This window comes from Eumetopias jubatus, unplaced genomic scaffold, assembly GCF_037043125.1.
Source record: "Eumetopias jubatus isolate StellerSeaLion01/CBP00866 unplaced genomic scaffold, mEumJub1_p1.0 scaffold_8, whole genome shotgun sequence".
NCBI classification, from domain to species: domain Eukaryota; kingdom Metazoa; phylum Chordata; class Mammalia; order Carnivora; family Otariidae; genus Eumetopias; species Eumetopias jubatus.
This window is the reverse complement of record NW_028274814.1, coordinates 71,202,328-71,225,233: the sequence shown is the minus strand read 5'-3', so window position 1 is coordinate 71,225,233 and position 22,906 is coordinate 71,202,328. Positions and strand designations below refer to the sequence as shown.

The 22,906-nt window shown below is 38.0% G+C and overlaps 1 protein-coding gene across 1 annotated transcript in view; it reads right to left on the bottom strand.

Moving 5' to 3' along the window:
* The window catches only part of PDZRN4 (PDZ domain containing ring finger 4), a 351,409-nt gene extending 329,417 nt beyond the window's left edge, over positions 1-21,992 (bottom strand). Inside the window, exons 1-3 of the mRNA XM_028123165.1 lie at positions 21,336-21,992; positions 18,842-18,928; positions 16,845-16,952 (exon numbers count right to left, since the gene is read on the bottom strand). Of these exons, the coding sequence (XP_027978966.1) occupies positions 16,845-16,952; positions 18,842-18,928; positions 21,336-21,992 (852 nt within the window). The remainder of the gene's footprint in view (positions 1-16,844; positions 16,953-18,841; positions 18,929-21,335) is intronic.
* Between the last annotated feature and the right edge of the window lie 914 nt (positions 21,993-22,906).

The following is a 22,906-nucleotide window of genomic DNA, read 5'->3' as shown; positions in this document are numbered from 1 at the left end:
GTGTGTGTGTGTGTGTGTGTGTGTGTGTATCAGAAATGCATGCATGTATCCACCAAGAGATACATGTAAGAATGTGCAGACTATTACTGTAATAACCCAGAATTCGCAGTTCCACTGGTAGTAAAAGCGACAACTAAATTGGGTATAGTCATATAGTGAAATATTACACAACTATGAGAATGAACAAACTACAGTTAGATGCAACGATATCAGTGAATTATTCCAAAATATGTTAAATAAAAGAAGCCATACTCTAAAGAATACCTATGGCATGATTATATATATACAAAATTCAAAAATAGGCCATCTTGGAGGAAAGCAATGATGGAACAGGGTAATACTGGAGACTCCTGGGGTGCTTACAATGATCTGTCTCTTGATATGGATGGTGGCTACATGATGGCTTCACTCTGATCATTCATTACACTAGACACTTGTGATCTGTAACTCTCCTGTAAAAATTTACTTAAAAATAAGCACTGAGCACCATTCTTGAATTAAGATGAACATGCTGTAGGAAAGTGAAGACAAAGGGAAAGAGTCAGCAGAAGGCTGAAAAAAGAAGTCTGTCACTACCTTCTGATAGTTTTCTATTTTATTTGCTATAGTCCCTCATTATCTGCTATCTGGACACCCACTAGTCTCCTCGTCTCAAGTACCTTCACTCTTTGCTTTATTTATACATTCCAGTGAAATCTATTTTTTATTAATTTTTTAATCATTGTTTTACCCATGTCATTCCCTTGCTCAGATATGATCACTGACTCCTCCCTGCCTATACTCTAAAAACTAAACTCCTTAGCCAAACATAACAATGCCTTCCATGAATATGATCAAAATCTCACTTCAACTGACTTACACATTGTCTACCTTGAACCATCCATATAACTCATAATAAGATGTAGTATCAGGAGATGGTTGAGGGCACAGACCCAAGAATTCTTATTCTGTGACCCTGGCAAATTACTAGATATCCCTGTGCCTCAGTTTTCTAATCAGTAAAATGGGGATACTATTAGTAGCTATAATACCAACCTCAGAGAGTTTTGTGGGGATGAGATGAGTTAATACCTGTCAGAATGTGTGATTGTACTGCTAGGTACTGGCTATTATTTTTTCATTATGTTAATCAGCAAAAATGGCTGCCAAGCGAGACACACTCAGTACTGCCTCGTCACTTGGTTCAAGGCATTCTTCCTAAATATGGAAGGCCCTTATTCCATCTTATTTGTTATGTTAGTGAAAACACTTAAGTTCTACTCAACAAATTTCAATTATTGAACATGTCATCAACTATAGTTATGTTTTAGATTATATCCTCATACCTTAGGATTCTTATAGATGAAAGTTTATATCCTTTCATGAACCTCTCCCAATTTCCACCATGCCAAATCAATATACAAATATCAGTTGCATTTCTATACCCAGTGAACTATCACAATGTATATATATGTTTCATGTCTGTAAAAAAAACCCAGAATCTACTAGGAATACAACAGCATGTATTCTATGAAAGCACAACCTTTTATTTTTTTTAAAGAGTTTATTTATTTATTTGACAGAGAGAGACACAGTGAGAGAGGGAACACAAACAGGGGGAGTGGGAGAGGGAGAAACAGGCTTCCTGCTGAGCAGGGAGCCTGATGTGGGGCTTGATCCAGGACCCTGGGACCATGACCTGAGCTGAAGGCAGACGCTTAATGACTGACCACCCAGGCATCCCGAAAACACAACCTTTTAAAACTTGCCTCAAAAAGTTCCAAACACAAGCTTAGTGAGTTGTTCCTTAAGCTTCCACAGAACGTTTCACAGCTGGGGCTACTGTTAATTATTCCAAGCAGCTCTCACCATGAAAACTTCAAAGAGCCCCAGCCACTCTCCAGGGCTCTAGGAAGCTTCTATCTTTTCACCAAACCATCTACAAGGCTTGGAAACATGGAAAACATCTTTCATCTTTCAGTTCCTCTGTGGTTAATCATGTTTTTGTTCAATTCCATGTTCACTCCAGTGCCATTTTCTGCAAATCTGCTTTGCAGGCAGGCATGTGAATACAGTCAGCGTTACTGTGTTCTTCAAGTTCAATAATGAAAAATCTGTGTTAGGGTGAAGGCAAACACACATCTACAGATCCAATTCAAGCATTTATATAAACCGAATTTGAAACATTGTGCTGTAGACTTGGGTTCCCTCTTATTTACAGGATAGAAGAGAGAGTCTAGAGAAATTCAATTGTTCCAGTCCATTATCACTAGTTCTTAGAGATTTTGAAACTTAAGAAGCAGTGAGTCTTTCAACTTCTGATTGACCTTGTGATAAAGATGCAAAGAGAAGGAATAGGAAGTAACAGGAATAGCCTTCAGGGACGGCCCAACTGGCACCCGAAAAACCCTTGCATCTAGCCTATAATGCCTGAAATTTTGAGCTTAAGGCCTATCTGTTTATTTATGCCATCATTCAAAGAAAATTAACAGAATGCCTGCAGTGCTAGTCATAATGCTGAAAGCAGGAAGGGTGCTGGAAGTATTAAGTTCAAGAAAATCCTAAACCACTTTTTTAAGAAACCCATACATTTGTGAGAGGAGAAGAACAGGAGAGAATAAATACATAGCAGAACATATGAAAAATGTTATGAAAGTGAGAGGTATAGAAATGTACTGACCACAGAGATAAGTCCACAGATGGATGGATTGTGAAGGGCTTTAGGAAGTGGAGGATTTTTGAAGATAAGAGAAACTTGCCAGCTATAGAAGAGATATGGGGTGGAGTGAGAACACCAGGTTAAAAGAAAAGAAGGAATAAGAAAGCGGGGGGAGTTTCATGTGACTAAAGTAGAGGATCTAAAAGCAAAAACTAAACAAACAAAAAAACTAAAAGAAAAGGTTTTGAAGGTCCATTTTTGCCTAACAAATTTGGATTTTATCCTATTGCCAATAGCAGGCTAATGAAGGACCTTAAACAAAGGAGCAAAATAATGACAATCCTGACAGTAGCACACAAGCTGAGCTGCAAATGGTAGAGACTGGGTGAAGGGCAAGTTCACTCAAGAAGCTACTGTGCTCAAGATGAAAATGGCAAAAGCTTGAGAATCATTAAGGCTTTACCTCCAGGTAAAGTTCAGATACCCCGCCGAGTGGGGCGAACTTTTATCATTCAAATATCTATTGGTATAAGTGAATTTAAAGATATTCTTTCCAAAAGACAAATACTGCAAAGAAATAAGACAATGAGAAAAAAGGTGCCATATGACCAGGATGACTGAGGGGAAAAGGAGGGCAAAAGACAGTGACGTATTGAGGATTTTGAAATTTTACTTAAAATCAAATCTGGATCTCATTTATTTTTAAAGATTTTATTTATTTATTTGACAGAGAGAGACACAGCGAGAGAAGGAACACAAGCAGGGGGAGTGGGAGAGGGGAGAAGCAGGCTTCCCGTGGAGCAGGGAGCCCGATGCGGGGCTCGATCCCAGGACCCTGGGATCATGACCTGAGCCGAAGGCAGATGCTTAATGACTAAGCCACCCAGGCGCCCCTGGATCTCATTTTAAAATAAATCTTAATAATGTTGTAGGGAATTCTGGTTCAGGATAGCAATGTAGAAAGATCCTAAACCCACCTCTTCCCATGACCACACTGGAACTACAGATATATATGGACTAGTTTCCTTTGAAAAAACTAAAATTGACAGTGACCCCATCACATTGGGTAAAGGAGAAGAAAAGGACACAGAAGCAGATAGGAAGTGCTGAAAAACAATCTCACCGTAATCCCTACCTCCCATTCCAGTGTACTGACCTGTAATCAGGAGGGAACTCAAAACCCAAAGCTTCTCCCTGAGGAGTGAGGAGTTTGTACTCTACACCGGATACCCCAACTTTTAAGACTGGCACCTGAGAGACAAACCCCCCAAACATCTGGCTTTGAAGACCAATGGGGCTTACACCCATGAGACCTGCAAAGCTATGGCAAACTGAGAAATGAATCTCAAAGGGGTCATGTGCAGACTCACACTCCAGGACCCTGTGCAGAAGCAGCCTTTTGGAAAGTGCCCAGGCTTCATGTGAAAGAGACTTTGCTAATTTTAATGTGTTGGTCTGAGGGGAGGGAGTGGATTGGGTACTCCCTATGATAGATGCTGATGGATCCTATCTTCCTGCTCCCGCTCTGCCTCACTAAAGTCAGCAGGCACCACATTTTTCTTGGGCGGGGGTGGGGGGGGTGGGGGGGGTGGGGTGCAGGGGTGGGGCGAAATTTTTATGCTCTAACAGGCAGGTAACATCTTCCACCCTGGCCCTCTGCCTTGCTGAAGCTGGCAGGTGCCATATTTCTCTCTCTCTTTTTTTCTTATTTCTTCTCTCTTTTTTTCTTCTTTATTCTCTTTTTCTTTTCTCTTTTTTTCAGAGGATGACAGCTTTGCACTCTCCCTCTGGGAGCTTCCTAAAGGGAGGCTTCCACATACACCAGGTGCCCTGGTTTTTATGCCTTGTGACTCAGTTTCTGTGGCGGCCACCTCCTGATTGCCTGCTCTGGAGATCAGAGCTGCTTACATTCATGGGTCCCTTGGGACTATAACAATTGGAGAGGCAGTTCTTGGCAGATTACCACTCCCACTTCCAGGGCACTGCACAAAGAACTGACTGAAACACACCCACAGTCTTTCTAAGAAAGGCTTTCTTGTCCTGGAACTTTGGCCTTAGGAACAGGTTTAGATTTGGTGCACATCTAGAAGTTATGGAGGTGCTCTCAGGGAATATAGGCCAGGGGATGCCATATTTGCACTCTCCATTTGGCTCCCTACTCTCACCAGTATCCCCCAGAAAAGAATTTATACACTCATCTGGAGCCCTGATTTTTGCAACTGCCAGCAAAGAACACCCCTAGATCACCTATTCCAGTGGCCAGCAAGATTTACACTTGTGGTGCCAGGGGATGATATATATTTGCATACTTAAAAAGCTGCTGCCTGTGGGCCTGGCTTCCAATCAGCCTGAATCTAAGTGTTGAGATCCTTCCCTTTGGGACACTGATGGGTATTGGCACACACTCAACTACTGAGAGCTATTAAAAATAAAACAGGCTACTTGGACAATCACAAAGGTTCAAGAGACAACCAAGAGCTAGGGCAAAGTTGAACAGTAAGTTCATCTCCAACACAACTCTTCAAGAAAGGGAGAGGCATTTATTTCAACTAACATATAAACCAACATATAGAATCAAGGAAAATGAAACAGAGAAATATGTTCCAAATAAGGGATAAGATAAAACCTCAGGGGGAAAAAAACAGAAATAATTTATCTAATTAAGAGTTCAAAGTAATGGTCATAAAGATGCTCACCAAACTTGGGAAAAGAATCAATGAACACAGAGTGCCTGTGTGGCTCAGTCATTAAGCGTCTGCCTTCAGCTCAGGTCATGATCCCAGGGTCCCAGGATTGAGCCTGCATCAGGCTCCCTGCTTGGCAGGAAGCCTGCTTCTCCCTCCCCCACTCCCCCCTACTTGTGTTCCTTCTCTCGTTCTGTCTCTCTGTGTCAAATAAATAAAATCTTAAAAAAAAAATCAATGAACACAAGGAAAACTTCAACAAAGAGAAAGAAAATGTAAAAAAAAAAAAAGTACCATACAAAAGTCACAACATGGAAGAATACCATTAACTGAACTGAAAAATCATCAGAGGTGTTCAACAGTAGAGCAGATGAAGAAGAAGGGATCAGTGAAGAGGCCTGGAACTCACCTAATCAAAATGGCAAAAAGAAAAAAAAGACAGAAAAAAAAAAGTGAACATAGCTTACTAGGCTTATAGGACAATATCAAGTGGACCAACATTCATACTATAGGGGTCCCAGAAAGAGAAGAGAGAAAGGGACAGAAAATGTATTTGAAGAAATAATAGCTGAAAACATCTCTAACCTAGAGAAAGAACAGACTTCCAGACCCAGGAAGTCCAGAGAGACCAAAAGAGACCTACACCAAGGCATATTATAATTACAGTGTCAAAAGTTAAAGATAGAGAATCTTGGGGCACCCGGGTGACTCAGTCAGTTAAGTGTCCGACCCTTGATCTCAGCTCAGGTCTTGACCTCAGGGTTGTGAGTTCAAGCCCCATGTTGGGTTCCACACTGGGCATAGAGCCTACTTAAAAAAAATAAAGATAAAAAGAGAATCTTAAAAGCAGTGAGAGGAAAAAAAAATATGTATAAGGAAACCCCCATCAAACGAGCAGATTTTTCAGCAAAAACATTGCAGGCCAGATAAGCAGTGGAACAATATATTTAAAAGAGAAGAAAAATCCTCCAACCAAGAATACTCTACCCAGCAAAATTACTCTTCAGAATTGAAGGAAAGATGAGTTTTATAGATAAGCAAAAACTAAAGGAGTTCATCACCACTAAACTGGCCTAACAAATGTTAAGGGACTTCTTTAAGCTGAGAAGAAAGGACGCTAATTGGCAAAAAGAAAACACATAAAAATACAAATCTCACCGGTACAGGTAAATATACAGTAAAGGTAGTGGATTAATCATTCATATAGCTAGTATAAAGGTTAAAAGACAAAAGAAGTAAAAATAGCTGTAACTACAATAATTATTTAAGAAATACACAGATAACAAGATGAAGAATGGGGGGGGGTTAAATGGAGAGCTTTATAATGCATTTAAACTTAAGCTATTATCAACTTGAAATAGACTGTTACAAATATAAGTCGTTATATAAAGCTTCATGGTAACAACAAAGCAAAAGGCTATAGAAGATACACAAAAGATAAGAAGCATACCACTAAAGAAAGTCATCAAACAACAGAAGAAAAGCAAGAAAGGAAGAAAGGAACAGAGGAACTACAAAAACAGCCAGAAAACAATGAACAAAATGGCAATAAATATATACCTATCTATAATTACTTTAAATGTAAACAAATTCTCCAATCAAAAGACAAAGAGTGGCTGAATTGATTAAACAAACAAACAAAAAACAAGACCTATCTGTATGCTGCCTATAAGAGAGTCACTCCAGATGTAAGGACACACACGACTGAAAGTGAAGGAATAGAAAAGATATTCCATGCAAACGGAAACCAAACCAAGACTAAAAAGCTGATGTAGCTATACTCAGACAAAATGGACTTTAAAACAGACTGAGATAAGAAAGGTTTTACATAATGATAATGAGGTTAATCCAAAAAGAACATATAACATTTATAAATGTTTATGCACCCAACAAAGGGGCATCTTAATATTTAGTACGTAAAGCAAATATTAACAGACCTAAAAAGAGAAATAGACCGTCATACAATAATAATAGGGGACTGTAATACCCCACTAACAGCAATGGATACATCATTCAGACAGCAAATCAGTAAGAAAACATTGGCCTATCTCTGATTGACTTGTTTCGCTCAGCATAATACCTTCCAGTTCCATCCATGTCATTGCAAATGGCAAGATTTCATTCCTTTGATGGCTGCATAATACATAATAATAAAAAAAAGAAAAAAAAAGAAAACATTGGCCTAAAATGACATACTAGGCAAGACGGACTTAACAGATACATATAGAACGTTCCATCCAAAAGCAATGGAATACAGATTCTTCTCAAGGGCACATGAAACATTCTCCAGGATAGATCATATATTAGGTCACAAAACAAGCCTTAAAAAATTAGTAAGATTGAATTCATCAAGCATCTTTCTGACGAAAATTGTATGAAACTAGAAATCAGTTATAAGAAAAAAACTGGAAAATTGAAAAATATGTAAAGATTAAATAACTTGCTATTGGACAACCAGAGGCTCAGTGGAGAAATAAAAAAATACATTGAGATAAATGAAAAAGTAAATACAACATAACAAAACTTATCAAATGCAGCAAAAGCAGTTCTAAGACGAAAGTTCATAGGCTAAAAGTCTACTTCAAGAAACAAGAAAAATCTCAAATAAACAACTTTACATCTCAAAGAACTAAGAAAAGAAGAACAAAGTCTGAAGTTAGTAGAAGGAAGGAAATAACCAAGATCAGAGCAGAAATAGATGAAATAGAAATCAAAAAAAGACAATAGAAAAGATCGATGAAACCAAGAACTGATTCTTTGAAAAGATAAACAAAATTGACAAACCTTTAGCTAGACTCACCACGAAATAAAGAGGGAAGACTCAAATAAATAAAATCAGAAATGAAAGAGGAGACATTACAAAAGACACAAAAGATATACAAAAGATTATGAGACTACTATGACCAATTATATGCCAACAAATTGGATAGCCTAAGAGAAATGGGTAAATTCCTAAAAACATACAAGCTTCCAAGACTGAATCATGAAAAAAGGAATAAGTGAACAAACCAATTACTAGTAAGGAGATTGAATCAGTAATCAAAAGCCTGCCAACAAACAAAAGCCCAGGACCACATACTCTCACTGGTAAATTCTACCAAACATTCAGATAAGAATACCAATCCTTCTCAAACTCTTCCAAAAAACAGAAGACTAGGAAGCACTTTCAAACTCATTTTACATAGCCAGCATTACCCTGATACCAAAACCAAACAAGGACACCACACACACAGAAAAAGTTACAGGCCAATATTTCTGATGAAAATAGATGCAAAAAATCCTTAACAAAATATTATTAAATCAAATACAACAATACATTAAAAGAATCACACACCATAATAAAATGGGATTTATTCTAGGAATGCAAAGATAGTTCAATATCCACAAATCGAACAATGTGATATACCACATTTATAAAATGAAGGTTAAATATCATGATCATCTCAATAGATGAAGAAAAAGCATTTGATAAAATTCAACACCCATTTATGATAAAAACCCAATAAAGTGGGTACAGAGAAAGCATACCTCAACAAATGAAGGTCATATATGACAACCCACAGCTTATATCACACTCAGTGGTGAAAGCTGAAAGCTTTTCCTCTAAGTACAGGAACAAGACAGAATACCCATTTTTGCCACTTTATTCAACTTTTATTTTAGCATTGGAAGTCCTAGCCAGAGCAATTAGGCAAGAAACAGAATTAAAGTCATCCAAATTAGAAAGAAATACAACCGTCACTATTTGCAGATGGCATATTATATATAGAAAACCCTTAAGTCTCCACCAAAAAACTGTTAGAATGAATGAATGAATGCAATAAAGTTGCAGGATACTAAATCAATATAGAGAAATCTGTTGCGTTTCTATATACTAATAACAAACTGTCAGGAAAAGAAATTAAGCAAATAATCCTACTTACAATTGCATCAAAAAGAATAAAATACCTAGGAATAAACTTAACCAAGGAAGCAAAAGATCCATACACTGAAAACTATAAAACATTAATAAAAAATTGAAGATACAAATAAATGGAAAGATATTCTGTGTCAATGAATTGGAGGAATATTGTTAAAGGGTCCACACTATACAAAGCAATCCACAGATCAATGCAATCTTTATCAAAATTCCAATGGCATTTTTCACAGAAATACAAAAATCACTCCTAAAATTTGTATGGAATGACAAAAGACCCTGAACAGCCAAAGCAACCTTGAGAAGAGGAACAAAGCTGGAGGCATCACATTCCCTGATTTCAAAATATATTACAAAGCTATAGTAGTCAAAACAGCATGGTACTGATGTAAAAACAGACAAATAGATCAATGGAACAGAATAGAGAGCCCAGAGATAAACCCATGCATATATGGTCAATTAATTTAAGAGAAAAGATCCAAGAATACCTAATGGGAATAAAAAGTCTCTTCAATAAATGGTGTTGGGAAAACTGGACAGCCATATGCAAAAGAATGAAATTGGACTTTTTTTTATACCATACACAAAAATTAACTGATAGTGGATTAAAAGCTTGAACATAAGACCTGAAACCATAATACTCCTAGAAGAAAACATATATGGTGATTTCCATGACTTTGGTCTTGACAATAATTTTTTTGGATTTGATAGCAAAAGCAATGGCAACAAAAGCAAAAATAAGCAAGTGGAACTACAGCAAACCAACAAGCTTCCGCACAGCAGAGGAAACCATCAACAAAATGAAAAGGCAACCTATGGAACGGGAGAAAATATTGGCAAATCATATATCTGTAAGGGGTTAATATCCAAAATATATAAAGAACACATACAATTCAATAACAACAACAACAACAAAAAAAACAATTGGGTTAAAAATGGGCAGGAGATCAGAATATGCCTTTTGGATTTTCCAAAGACGACAAATTACCAATAGGTACATGAAAAGATGCTCACTAATCACCAGGGAAATGCAAATCCAAACTACAAGGAGATCTCATCTTACACTTGTTAGAATGGCTATTATCAAAAAGATAAGAGATAAAACAGGCTGCTGAGATTGTGGAGAAAGGGGAACCCTTGTGCACTGCTGATGGGAATGTAAATTGGTGTTACAGCTACTACGGAAAACCATATGGAGGTTCCTCAAAAAATTAAAAACAGAACTACTATATGATACAGCAATTCCATTTCTGGGTATTCATCTGAAGAAACCAAAAATACTAACTCAAAACATATGTGCACCCCCACCTTCATTGCAGTATTATTTACAACAGCCAAGATATGAAAACAACCTAAGTCTCCATCAATGGATGAATGCATAAAGAAATTGTAATACTCATGTATATAATGCATACACACACACACAGAGGAATATTATTCAGCCACGAAAAAAAAAAGAAATCTTGCCATTTGCAACAACATGGGTGGACCCTGAGAGCACTGTGCTAAGTGAAATGAGTGAGACAGAGCAAGACATATACTATATAAATCTCAAAAACAAACAAGCTCATAGATACTGCGAACAGATTGGTGGTGGCCAGACTTTGGGTAGAATGGTTGAAGGGAGTCAAAAGGTACAAACTTCTAGTTATAAATTAAATAAGTCATAGGGATGTAATGAACTGCATGGTAACTATAGTTAATAATATTGTATTGCATATTTGAAAGATGCTAAGAGACCAGATCTCAAAAGTTCTCATCATAAGAGAAGAAAATTCTGTAGCTATGTATGGTGATGATGTCAACTAGATTTATTGTGGTGATCATTTTGCAATATACACAAATATTGAGTCATTATGTTGTACACCTGAAACTAATACAACATCATATATGTACATGATTTACCTTAACAAAAAAATAATGTTATAGGTTCTCTGATGAGTTTTTCTGTAGTACAGACTGATGAGGAGAATGGGAACCACGGCCAGACTTTCTGACATGGATCCCATGTGCAAACTGCCGTCATGTGTGGTAGTCCGGTTTCCTTACTCAGAAGCTTAGCACTCCAAAAAAAAAAAAAAATCAAACTCAACTTCATACCTTATAAATTTAAAATAGATAAAATAGTGCCCAACACATTAAAGCTTGATGGTATAAAGACCTTTCCATCCTTTTAAGTTAAAATAAAACTATACTTATTAATAATGGAAATTCAGTAGAATGGCAAAATGCTATGATCATCTAGATTGAAGATCTGAGGGACCAGTTATTTTTACTCTCATAGTTACAGGAAAGAAACTGAAAATAAGAAAGTTTGAAAAATATTTGTAAGATAACCCAGTATCAATTCAAGGCCAAGACCCCAGTTCAAAGCCCACGTCCCTTCCTGAGACCACAATGCTGACTTACATTCAGATTCTATTCCTTTACTAACCCAACATCATGATTTCTAGAAAAGAATTGAACTACTCGTGGGAGAACAGGAAAACGAGGATAAACCTACAGTGTCATGCCACTAAGATATGCTGGTGATGTCCATTTAAGTTTGTAACAACTGAAGGAACAGCTTCCCATGAAAGCCTGCTTTGCCTGTACAGGAAGAAAAATGGGACCTGTACACCACAAGCTACTTGCAGGCAGAGAATGGTTCTTATTGCTCTTTATTTCCGTAATACAGAGATGCTGCCTGGCACATATAGGCAATTAATATTTGTTGAATGATTGAAGTCATTAAGTGCATAGTTACAAAGTCTTCCCAACAGCCCTTCTTGCATCTGAGTGTCCTTATGAATATATGAAAATATGAGTTCAAACTTCCTACATTTACTCATCTAAATGCTGGTATCTATAGAAATGGGAATGACTAAAATTTGGGGAGAGTGACCTATATTCTCCAAGAAAGGAAAACAGCCCTTCCCCCATTGTCTCTGTGTTCTGAAGAACAAACTACCTGCATAAACTGAGAGATACATCAGGCTCATAATAGTGGGTTCTAAGAACCTGCCTTGTGTCAGACACTTTGCATACACAGTAAACATGAATGGCATAGAAACTGAGGTACAACTGGCTTGCTCAAAGTCACATATGTTTAAAGAGGCAGGACAGGAATTCCAGCCAGATTTCCTTGATTCCAGGATTCATGTTCTTCCCACTGCACCACCATACTTTCCAAGATACATTAAAATATACAATTATATAATGATGACTATGTCATGTTAAAACTGCAGTCAATTAATCATGATTACAAATGCTTTATTTGCACTAACATGATTGCGTTACAATTACAATTCTTTATTGGCACTAACATGATTGTTTTCAGTTCTTTCCCAATTCTTTCACACAATCAATCAATGTTATCTGGACAGTTAAAAAACACTTTAAAAATGTGGGGTGATAATAATGTTATTGAAGAGTTCAGTGACGTCTTCAAATTATACAGCAATTTATCAAAAACCTAATTGCCCACCAGATTTACAAGTGGCCTGCAAAACTTTTAAATGCTTCCTAAGCATACACAAATTAGCCCGGCTGCTTTATGAGGTAGTAAGGCACGCTGTGCCATCAAGCACACACAAGGGTAGCACACTGTAGATCCAATTCAACAGCATTCCTAAATGTTTAGTTCTGATCTGCATTTACATTTCCTGCGTTAACACCTATAAATGAACTGTGCAAAGACTTAACGCAAATAAACATGGTAACCATCAAAGATTTTTACTTTAGCAGTACAATGATGAAGAATGCAAAAGATACACCATTAGAGAACTAAAAGATCACGTGGCTGGCAGGTGGGAATAGTTAAGTTCCTGTTGAGACACTGCATTTGTAAAGTTCCTTCTGCTAGTACTACACTCAGCACTTTGCAGAAAGTGCTACATTGACATCGTTTGATGTGGGAACTATTTCTAAGGTAAATGAAAATGCCTTATATGCTGCATGTCATTATCAATTTCAAGTTAAATAAATAGAAGAGACTTTCATATATACACTACAGAAAACTCTGCTTTCTGCTCCAAGCTGTTCCTCCCAAAGACTTCACAGCCGTCCACCCCTACCCCCTGGTCTCCAGAAGCTAGAAGAAGGGTGGACTTCCCTGTCACCCAGCACTGGCTAGGAGCTGGGAGGAAGGGTAGGGAGAAGAAAGTGGGAACAAAGAGCCATGAATGACTCTCCACCCTTCTATTCACTTTCCCACTCTGGGGTTAAGGTTGTACTGTCTGCGATCAGCATCACAGGGATAACAACAGAGGAATAACTGCTGACAGCAGCAGTGAGCTTTGATTCTCAACTCCCACATACCCCACAGGCATCCTGACATGATGATACTCACAGTAATGCTCTTACAGAACTATGCCCAAGCCTCTGATAGTATCAGGACTCTTCTGTGGTTCCTTTGAGTCTTGAAAGGGTGTAAAACAGCACGCAAAAGATGCTTTTATTTGGATGTATACTCTGGTGAATTCCTGGTCTACGTTAACTTTTGCCATGTTTCAAAATGCCTTTAACAATGTCTTCTGCCTTTTTGGTCTCCAGTAATACCCTGACACCTAATACTGTAACTCCAATAACACAACGGATTTCTTTTCTGAATGTACACCAAAAATATTTTAACAAATATGGATGTGTAAACATCTAGAAACTACTAAACGTAATTTTGCTCAAGCAGACTGACTCCAAAAATGAATTTTCTTTGTATTATGTGAAAACTAGCACATGGATTTACACAACTATGATTTTTTTCTTTTAGGATTCTTGAATTTGATCAGCTTCAGTGGAATGCAGACTATTTTAAAAATAATACTTTTAGAGTTGTTGGCTTTTGTTAAACTTTGGCAAATAAATCCAATTTTTTATTAGAATTTGTAAAATCTCTTTGATTATTAATAGAACCAGACCTGTAACATATCTACCTTCTCCTCCAAATGAATGATTTGAGAAAATTTTTGTTATTTTATAAGAACAATTCATAAACCTATTGTAATGTATGCTTTAAGCGATTAACTGGACAAAATATTTTTAGCATATCTTGACTATAAGTGAAAAAAAAAAGAACTAACAGTTTCTCTTGTTTATTCCAGTCACAGATCACAGAACTCAAAGTATTTAGTAATGTGTCAGACTGTGGCAATTAGCTCATATGGATAGTTTCATAATATACGAACTACTGTGTACTTTATACTGCTAACAAATTTATTTGTTGCACCATGTATAAACCAGCATAGCCATTTCAAATTCAAAAATTGAAAAAACCATCACATCAAATTAGTTCAATAAACAAATCACCAAGCAAAAAAAATGGAAAATAAATTACTCCATTTTAAAATCTATTTTGTCTCTGCACATTTTAAATTAATAATATATTTCATATTAGTTTCCTACTACTAAAAATTGTATAAAGTTGACTGATATCATGACAGATAAATTAAAATAATTGACAGGAATCAAATATTTCTAAATTAATTGTTGCACATAGGATCTTTTACACATGTGTATGCACAAGAACAAGCAACCTTGTATGTGTATTTATATATATATAAGGTCACACAAATATCTATTCACTTTAAAAGCTGATGGCATTACTGAACAACTGAATATGAGAGATTTCTAATAATATTCCTTTTTAAATATCTCATGCTATTTAACAGATAACATTCCAAAAATATGTATATCTAACTCATTTTCAACTGCAAATGTGTTCACATGAATCCATTAGAGAAGTATAACAAAAATATGCCTATTACAATGTACCTTGGCATAAAAGATACACTGATAAATTTCTATCATTGGGGCAAATTTCAAGCTCATCATTAACTGATAATATATGCATGTCAAGGTAAAATAATAATACTGCTAGTTATAAATTATAATTTAGTTTTATATGGTTTTACATTCACTCTCTGTGATTTAAATAAGGTTATTTTGACATAATTAGTAACAGTATTAGCTAGATGTCTAGATGCACTTGATTTATCAACCACAGTTTTTATCAAATTATCTCTTCACATTAAAAAATGCATTTTTAACAAAAGTGCTATATCACAATATAAAAAACAAATCCTCCTTCCTCCTTTTTAATGCAACATTAATGAAGCATACATAACATTATTACCTAGCTAGAACAAATTGTTTTTTAAATCCCAATTACAGGTTTCTATGTGTGTATATATGTGTGTGCTAACTGAATATATGTATTCAGTTCCATTTGCCTTTCTAAGAGTATCAAATGTAGGCATTCATTTTCCATTTAACTGGAAAGATCAAAATGCTTTAGAGATAAGGCAGAAAGTAATGAGGATAAATTTTTGTTGTTCAAATTATGTTGCCCTTTAAATCATATTGCACAAACACAAGTAGAAATAGAAAATTTCTAACTATACAAACTGCAGCACGTAAATATTTCCACTGGGCAAACTGTCAGGACAAACTGGAGAGCATCAGTGAAAGCAGGTCTGTACTTTCTTGGCTATACAACTGGAAGGAGAAAAATCTTAATGCAAGAGACCTCTTCAGATAAAACCCAGTTTTTCAGCCAAAGGGCATCTTCTCTCCCTTCCCCAAAGTCCTTAGTCAGCTAATTTCTAGATGTTATGAGTTTTTCTTCTGAAGCAAAAACACTATTGGCTCTTCTGCATCTTTTATTCTTATCCAAGGTCAAATTATTCAAAATTCAACTTTTTTAATGCACAGAAGATGAATGAATATCTAAAACTTTACTCAAAGTTTAATAGGAAAAACAATCTCCATTCAGTGATTTTATATAGATAGTCAGAAACACAGCACTAGTGATTATATAATCTAGAATAAACAGAATATTTTCAAAAGAGTGGAGTCCAGTAAACCTTCCAAACGCCTATTTATGCCTTTACTAATACATTGGAAACAATTCCGCTGATAAAAGTAATCTAATCATTTTCAGTAACACCAAATAATACTATCTCAACCAGTTAAAATTTCAAAAGCACTTTGGTGGTAAATGGCAGTGACCTAAAATTCCATTATCACAGCCCAAATTTCATTAACTTACATATATTTACTTTGTCAACCCCCAGACAACAATGTAACTACAATGCACAATAGAGAAAATGAAGGGTTCACACCAACAGGAAAAAAAAATCTGCTTTTTTTCCCCCATGGAAAAATACATGAACATGATAACCATATTAAACTAAGAAATGGCAAAATTTATACAGTACCTGTATAAATAATTCCAAACTCTCCATGTAACATACTAATCCCAAGTTCAAAGACAGTAATATTTCCTCATCAAAAAATGTTCTTTAGGAGAGATTTATCATCTTTTGAAATGTAATACAAAATTAATCCCTTAATAATCACACAACTATCTTCACAGTTTATGGGAAGAGTACTTTATTAAAACAGATAGTCATTAACACATTTGGAAACTTCAGGTGATGTATTCTTTTATCTCAAGATCTAATCTAATCTAATAATTGATATAGATTAGATATATGCTCTAGATAGATACATATTCTAGTTAAATACAGACTCTAAGAAGTACCACACCAAGGTAAAACAGTAAGTTTGGAAATTTCAAATGTCCAATATTTCTTCCATGGCTCATACTGGTGTTTTATTATTGTCTTACCTCAATGATTTTGTCATGAATCTCCAGGCCATCTGCTCTGTCGGCAGGTCCATTTTCCAAAATTTTTGAAACATAAATTCCTTCCGCTGATTTTTCTTCCTTATTATTCTACAAAAAATATAACCACTAGCAGTAAGAAAGATGTAAACAAAATTTTAGTTGGATAAAAGACAATTTAGTAAATGTAACATTGCCAATCTTCCCTAAACATGCAACTCTCTCTCTGAGCTGGGGATTTGGCACTGAATTTTAACTTACTTAATACCAAATAGTCATTAATCAAGATGGCAGCTTTAATGAATGAGTTCAACATCTCTGACAAGATTATCCATTTACTTCACGTTTTTGAGTGTACATAAAAAGCTGTGAGGAAAGGGTATGTACAAGGTGATAGACTGGCTTCAAAGTATTATTTATAAAACATCTTACTTCTCAAGAGATGTAGCAGTTAAAAAGGGCTACAAGAAAACAAAAAGCATATCCAGCCTTCCAGCCTCACTATATATTTGGTTTGAGATGTGGCCAGAGTTTTGAAAATATAATTTAGCCTCATGATGCAACAGATTTGGAAATATAGCTCTGACTGTATCCACAGGAGAGACTAGGAGGTTGCTCAAGTGTAAAATCCTAAAAGATCAACTCTAACTGCAAGAGAACCCTTTCAAGGCTAATCATTACACATTTCCAGGTGTAATGAGCCTAATGATTAGTTAAACCTCAACCATATAACCGATATAATATAAATAGGACACTTTAGCAGTCATGGGGAAAATAATTATGTTGCAAAACTTATCTAGGTAAAATGCCCAACATATTATAATAATAATTTTAAATATCATTTTACTTCATGACAGTTTAGATAAAATTATTTCTCCTTAATTAGGCTTCCTTAACATGAATTTGAAGAGCCTCTTAAAAATGTCCAGTGTCATCTAAATGTCAAACACCTAAGTGGCATTTTATAAAAATATTCCTTAGGGGAAAAGAAAACAAAAAAGATATGATGAAAAGACTTCTATCTTTTCATAATAAATGGGGACTGTTCTAGAAACAGAAGCACAGCAGTCATTAGTTGCTAGGTTTCCAAAATACTAAACAGTAAGGGGGAAATATGTCATTGCCATCCTGACCTAAACATAGCATATGGCCAACAACTCTAAGACAGTTTCCTTGGGCAACATCTGCAATGCAGGATGCAAAAATTTCATGGCAGTTTATTAAGAAAATTAAAGAACATGCTTTTTTCTTTAAACTTTACCACATTTTCTAGTTATGGTGAAAATTAAGTTGATGTAGTAGTATTCGAAGGCTATAAAAGAACTTTGCAACTACAGTATCTGGTTTAAGTTTATAACTCTGGTTTAAGTTTATAACTTTGTATTTTGAAAACAATTGGCATCAATGTAGAAAATATATTTATTCAATTAAATAAAAGATTTGATTTGGGAGCCAACAATATTTCAAATCAACTGTCTTTCTTTAACATGGCATTTCTTATATAACTGTGAAAACAATGATCCCTTATTTTAACTGTTCATTCCATCAATCAACATGCATTATAAACTGCCTGGTCTTTGTTAGCCTCTGAAAACTGACAAGTTTGACTTAATAAGTAGAAGGTATAATCAGTCAATCCAGTTACCTAATATTGCCTATACACATTATTGTGAAATAGGTTTAAGAAGTTTACCAATGGGGGGAGAAAAAGAAGTTTACCAATGGGGCTATCCAATGTAAGTAAAATATTAAACATACTCTCCTTTCTTTCTAAGTAGCAAAGAGGAACAAGTCTGTTAGTTGTAGGGTTTTTTGTTTTGTTTTCTCAAAAAAAAATGTAGTTATGTCCTGGAATATTTGCATTAAGGAATCTGATATTTGATCATAAGCTTGATTTTAAAGATTAAACCACTTGTTTTCCTTATTCAAAATCTACAAATGAAAGCCGTCTTCTATTATTTTATAAGCAAAGAGAGTTATGCATGAACAAGGTAGGTTACCTGATTTGGTCGACCTCCTATAATATTGAATCCCAACGTGTCATTTTCTCTTTCTAACACGATGGTGAGTGGCTTATGTTCTCCATCCTAGAAGAAAAGGGATAAAATAACTAGGTAAGGTAAGGAAAGGAAAAGAAAAAGAAAAAAAAGGAAAGAAAAGGAAAAGAAAAAGAAAAGAAATGCTACCACAAACCTATTTTTAAAAAAACTGTCACTAAATTAACATTTGAAAAGAAGAAAACCTTAAAACTAAGGATGGTTGAATTTGGAAGAAGGTTAATTTCTTCTTAAATTTACTTTGAAAATATATATTTAAAAAAAGTGCTTGTAAGAAAGATTATTTTCAAAAATGTCTAAAGCATTTTTATTTTCACACATCAATCTATCTTTTATCCTAATACAGCATCTAATTCCGGATTTATTGTAATTTAAAACAGATTTCTGGTAATCCTACAGGTATCCTTATTTTTTTTTTACAGTAGAGCAAACTAAAGAATCTCAGAATTTTTTTTATATAAAAATTTCACTTTGGAAAGTCTTTAGGGATTGAAGTAATAGTGAGCTATTGATAAAATTATTTCAACAGTAATATTTGGATTGTTACTGTAATGCAGCATCTAAGTTACAGTAATCCTAATTTTCAATAGTATTCTTATTTGGTTTTGCATAATTCCCACAGAATTTTAAAAAGAGAGGATTTGTGTTAAGTAAAATAGTGTGTATTTCTTCTCCTGGCAGCCAGATAATAGTAAAACAACCAGTAATTATATTTACAACCTGTTTATTAATAAAGACCAATTTAAATACAAAATGAAAGAGTGCCAGACTAGGTAAGGTTTATTCATGGCTATGGGTATTATTAACTGCCCTAGGAAATTACATTTGGCAATTCATGGTAAAATTCCATGAGCACCATCACCACCTCTTCCCAGGAGCTTTTCCCAAGCAGTGCACACAGCAGCCCCTACTGGTACTGGGAAAACATTTCTGAGGAGCATAGAGAAGCCTTCTGACAGTCCACAAAACATGGGCAGTTTTTCCTCACTTCTCAGAATCATAGCTTGACTTGTTGCATGGACTTCTCTGTCATATAATTCCAGTTGCTGCTCCTTTCCATCAACCACGGCTTCCCTACAACCTTGAAACATGACCTGGTAATACAGAGCACGTTTCTGCGCTTCTCTCTGGGTCTTCACATTTTGTAAATTTACCTGGCTCTAAATAGGATACAGAAAGAATCAGGGATAGCATCCAGTCTTTTAATAAGCATTGTGCCTCCCTTTATCAAAGTAGAAACATTTTAGCCCCTCACACTTCAGTTGTCTTTTTTTAGGTTCAAGGACAGAAGCTTCTAAATTCGATGCCTGGGTTGGAGGCAGTGCAAAGCAGTCCCAAAGGGGAATCATCCTGTGTTGCTCCTCCCCAGGACGCTGAAGAATGAAAACAGCTCCTTGAATGGAGTGCAAGTTCTGTTAAATCCCTGCTCACCATGGCAGCGACCAACAATGTCAAACACTGTGCAGAAGTCCTCCAGAAGAGAAGTAACAGCTTTATAAACAAGCCTCTTCACACGGGGTGCTGCAAAGAGCTTGTTTATTCAGTCTGAAAGCGGGCAGTCCACCAGCACAGTTCGGGGCCAGAAGCTTCGACAAAGAAGGGAAACAGCCGCTGCCCAGGGGCTCAAAGGGCGAGTCTGACTGCAGATGGATGTGGCTGCTCTCAGATTTGGTTCCCCAAGCCACCACCACCACCCCCAAAACACACACGCACGCACACACACACACACACACACACACACACACACACACTCCACCTATGATGAAATCCCAAGGCAGCGAAGGATTCTTTAGGAAAGGTCAGGGTAATGAAAACTCTGCAGGTCTAAGAAATTCCATCTGTTAATCTCTCAACTCAACGTTTTCCCTGTTTCTCACACCGCTGATAGTCCCTGCACTGAGTAGAAGGTGGCCGATATGGGTAGTCTGGCAGGAAAACTAAGTCATTCAGAGCTAAAGGTGTGTGACTGACAAGGCTGCAGGGATGCTGGGGCAGCAGCAGAGGGGAGGCAATGTCGGGGAAGTCCTCACTTCCTGGCTTTCCTTTTCTGATTGGCTTTAGGCACAGGCCAAAAGTACAAAACAAACAAACAAAAACAACTGGAGAGACGGTAGGGCAGGAGAGCGAAGGATGGGGAACAAGGGTCGGGGTTGGAAAATGAGTATTCCTAATTCTTCTTTCTCCATCGAAAAGTTGGAATTGAATTTGTTTAATTCGTTCCAATCCTAATATAAGTGGAAAGGGGAAAACCCTTTTCAAAGGCAATACTAATCCATCCGAAAGGTACTAATAATGTACGTCCTATGGTCAGGGCGGGTGGATGCCTCCCACCTCACGGTAAGGGAAGTCACCTCTAAAGGAATCCCGAAGTACCAGAAAGAAGCGGTCCTCTTTCCACCCCAATCGTTCCCCAGGTGCCCGGTCCCTCTGCGCTTACCGGGCCGCGGCCGCCGCCCAGGTCTCTGGCGAAGTTGCGGACGTGAGCCATGTACTGGGCGAACTTCTCTTGGTACCTGCGGGCCGTGAGCTGCACCTCGCCCTGCAGCGCCCAGAGCTGCGCCAGCAGCGCCTTCTCGCGCCGACTCCAGGCGAGGACTAGCGGTCCGGGCCCCCGCCCGCTCCCGCCGTGGACGCCCGGCGGTCCCCCGCGCGCGCCCCCGCCCCCGCCCCGGCCGGGCCCCGGCGCCGTTCCGCAGCCCCCCCGCGCGGGTACGTCCACGCCGCCGCGGCCGCCGGGCCCCGAGACGCAGTCCCGCTGGCGGCGGCGGGCAGGACCGAAGGCGCAGCGCTCGACGTGCGCCGCCAGCTCGTGGAGCCGGACCGAGCGGCCGCAGCCGCGGGCGCGGTAGTCGCACTGGATGCGCAGCTTCTGGATGAGGCTGCGCAGAGGCAGCACCCGGTACAGCTTGCCCGGCGCCAGGGGCTGGCACTGCAGCGGGCACCGGCGCCGCCGCGCCACCCAGGGCAGCAGGCAGCTGGCGCAGAAGACGTGCCCGCACGGCGTGCACAGGGGCTCCTCCAGCACCTGGTCGCACAGCTTGCACTTGAAATCCGGGTCCACCGCTTCGGCGAAGCGCTCCAGGGCAAAGCCCATAGTCGGGAGGGGGAGCAGGGGGAGCGAATCCAAGTCCACTTTATCCAAGTCTCCCCCGGGCTACCCCTGGGACGGCTTTCCTGCGGCAGTGACCGTGGCTGGCGGAGGGGAGGAGAAAGGTGGGGGGTTGCGGTCCCAGAGTTTGTTTGGCTTGAAGTTTTCAGGCTCTGGCTGGGTCCCCTGACTCCGCCGTGTTGACAAGCTAATATGCCACCTCAAGTGACCCCCCCAACACTCACCCCCACCCACGCCTCATTCGCGGCTCTGCAACTTATATTTTTTGAAATTTTGTCCGCGGAGAGCCGAGGCCAGCTTACAATGGCCCAGTCTTCAGGCAGAGCTGATAACGGGCACAGCGCAGATGTTGAGAAACAACTTTTAATTCCACCAGAATGTAAACTCACAGAGAGCAAGAATTTTGTCCGTCGGTTTTCCGCTGAATTCTCATCGCCCCGCATCCAGGGGATCTTCAATAAATGTGTTTGAAATGCACTTCTTTTCTCTCAAATCAGCTAACTACAAAATCACCAGCTAAGTGGCTGCGACCTTAGGAAATCACTATGAGGTATCTACAGAGCCAGGCTTCTCAAATCACAATCCAGATATCAGGTGAGCGTAGCGAGGCGGGATGAAGACTGACAGGGAAGATGGGGAAAAGACCAGGTGCTCGCCTTAGGACACCTCCCTCTTAGAACTTGAACCGCCATTCAAGGCCTCCTACCGTGTGAGGACGCCAGGATTCTGTTACTCAGCAGGCTGACTCCAGGTTCAATCACCACGCCATCCATCTTCTAATTGCACAGGTATTTTACCACTGGGAATGGGCATGTGATCATTTGGACACCTGGAAAGGAGAATTAAAGGAAAAGATTATGAAGGAAAGCAGCAAAATAATATCTTATTTGCCGTGAATA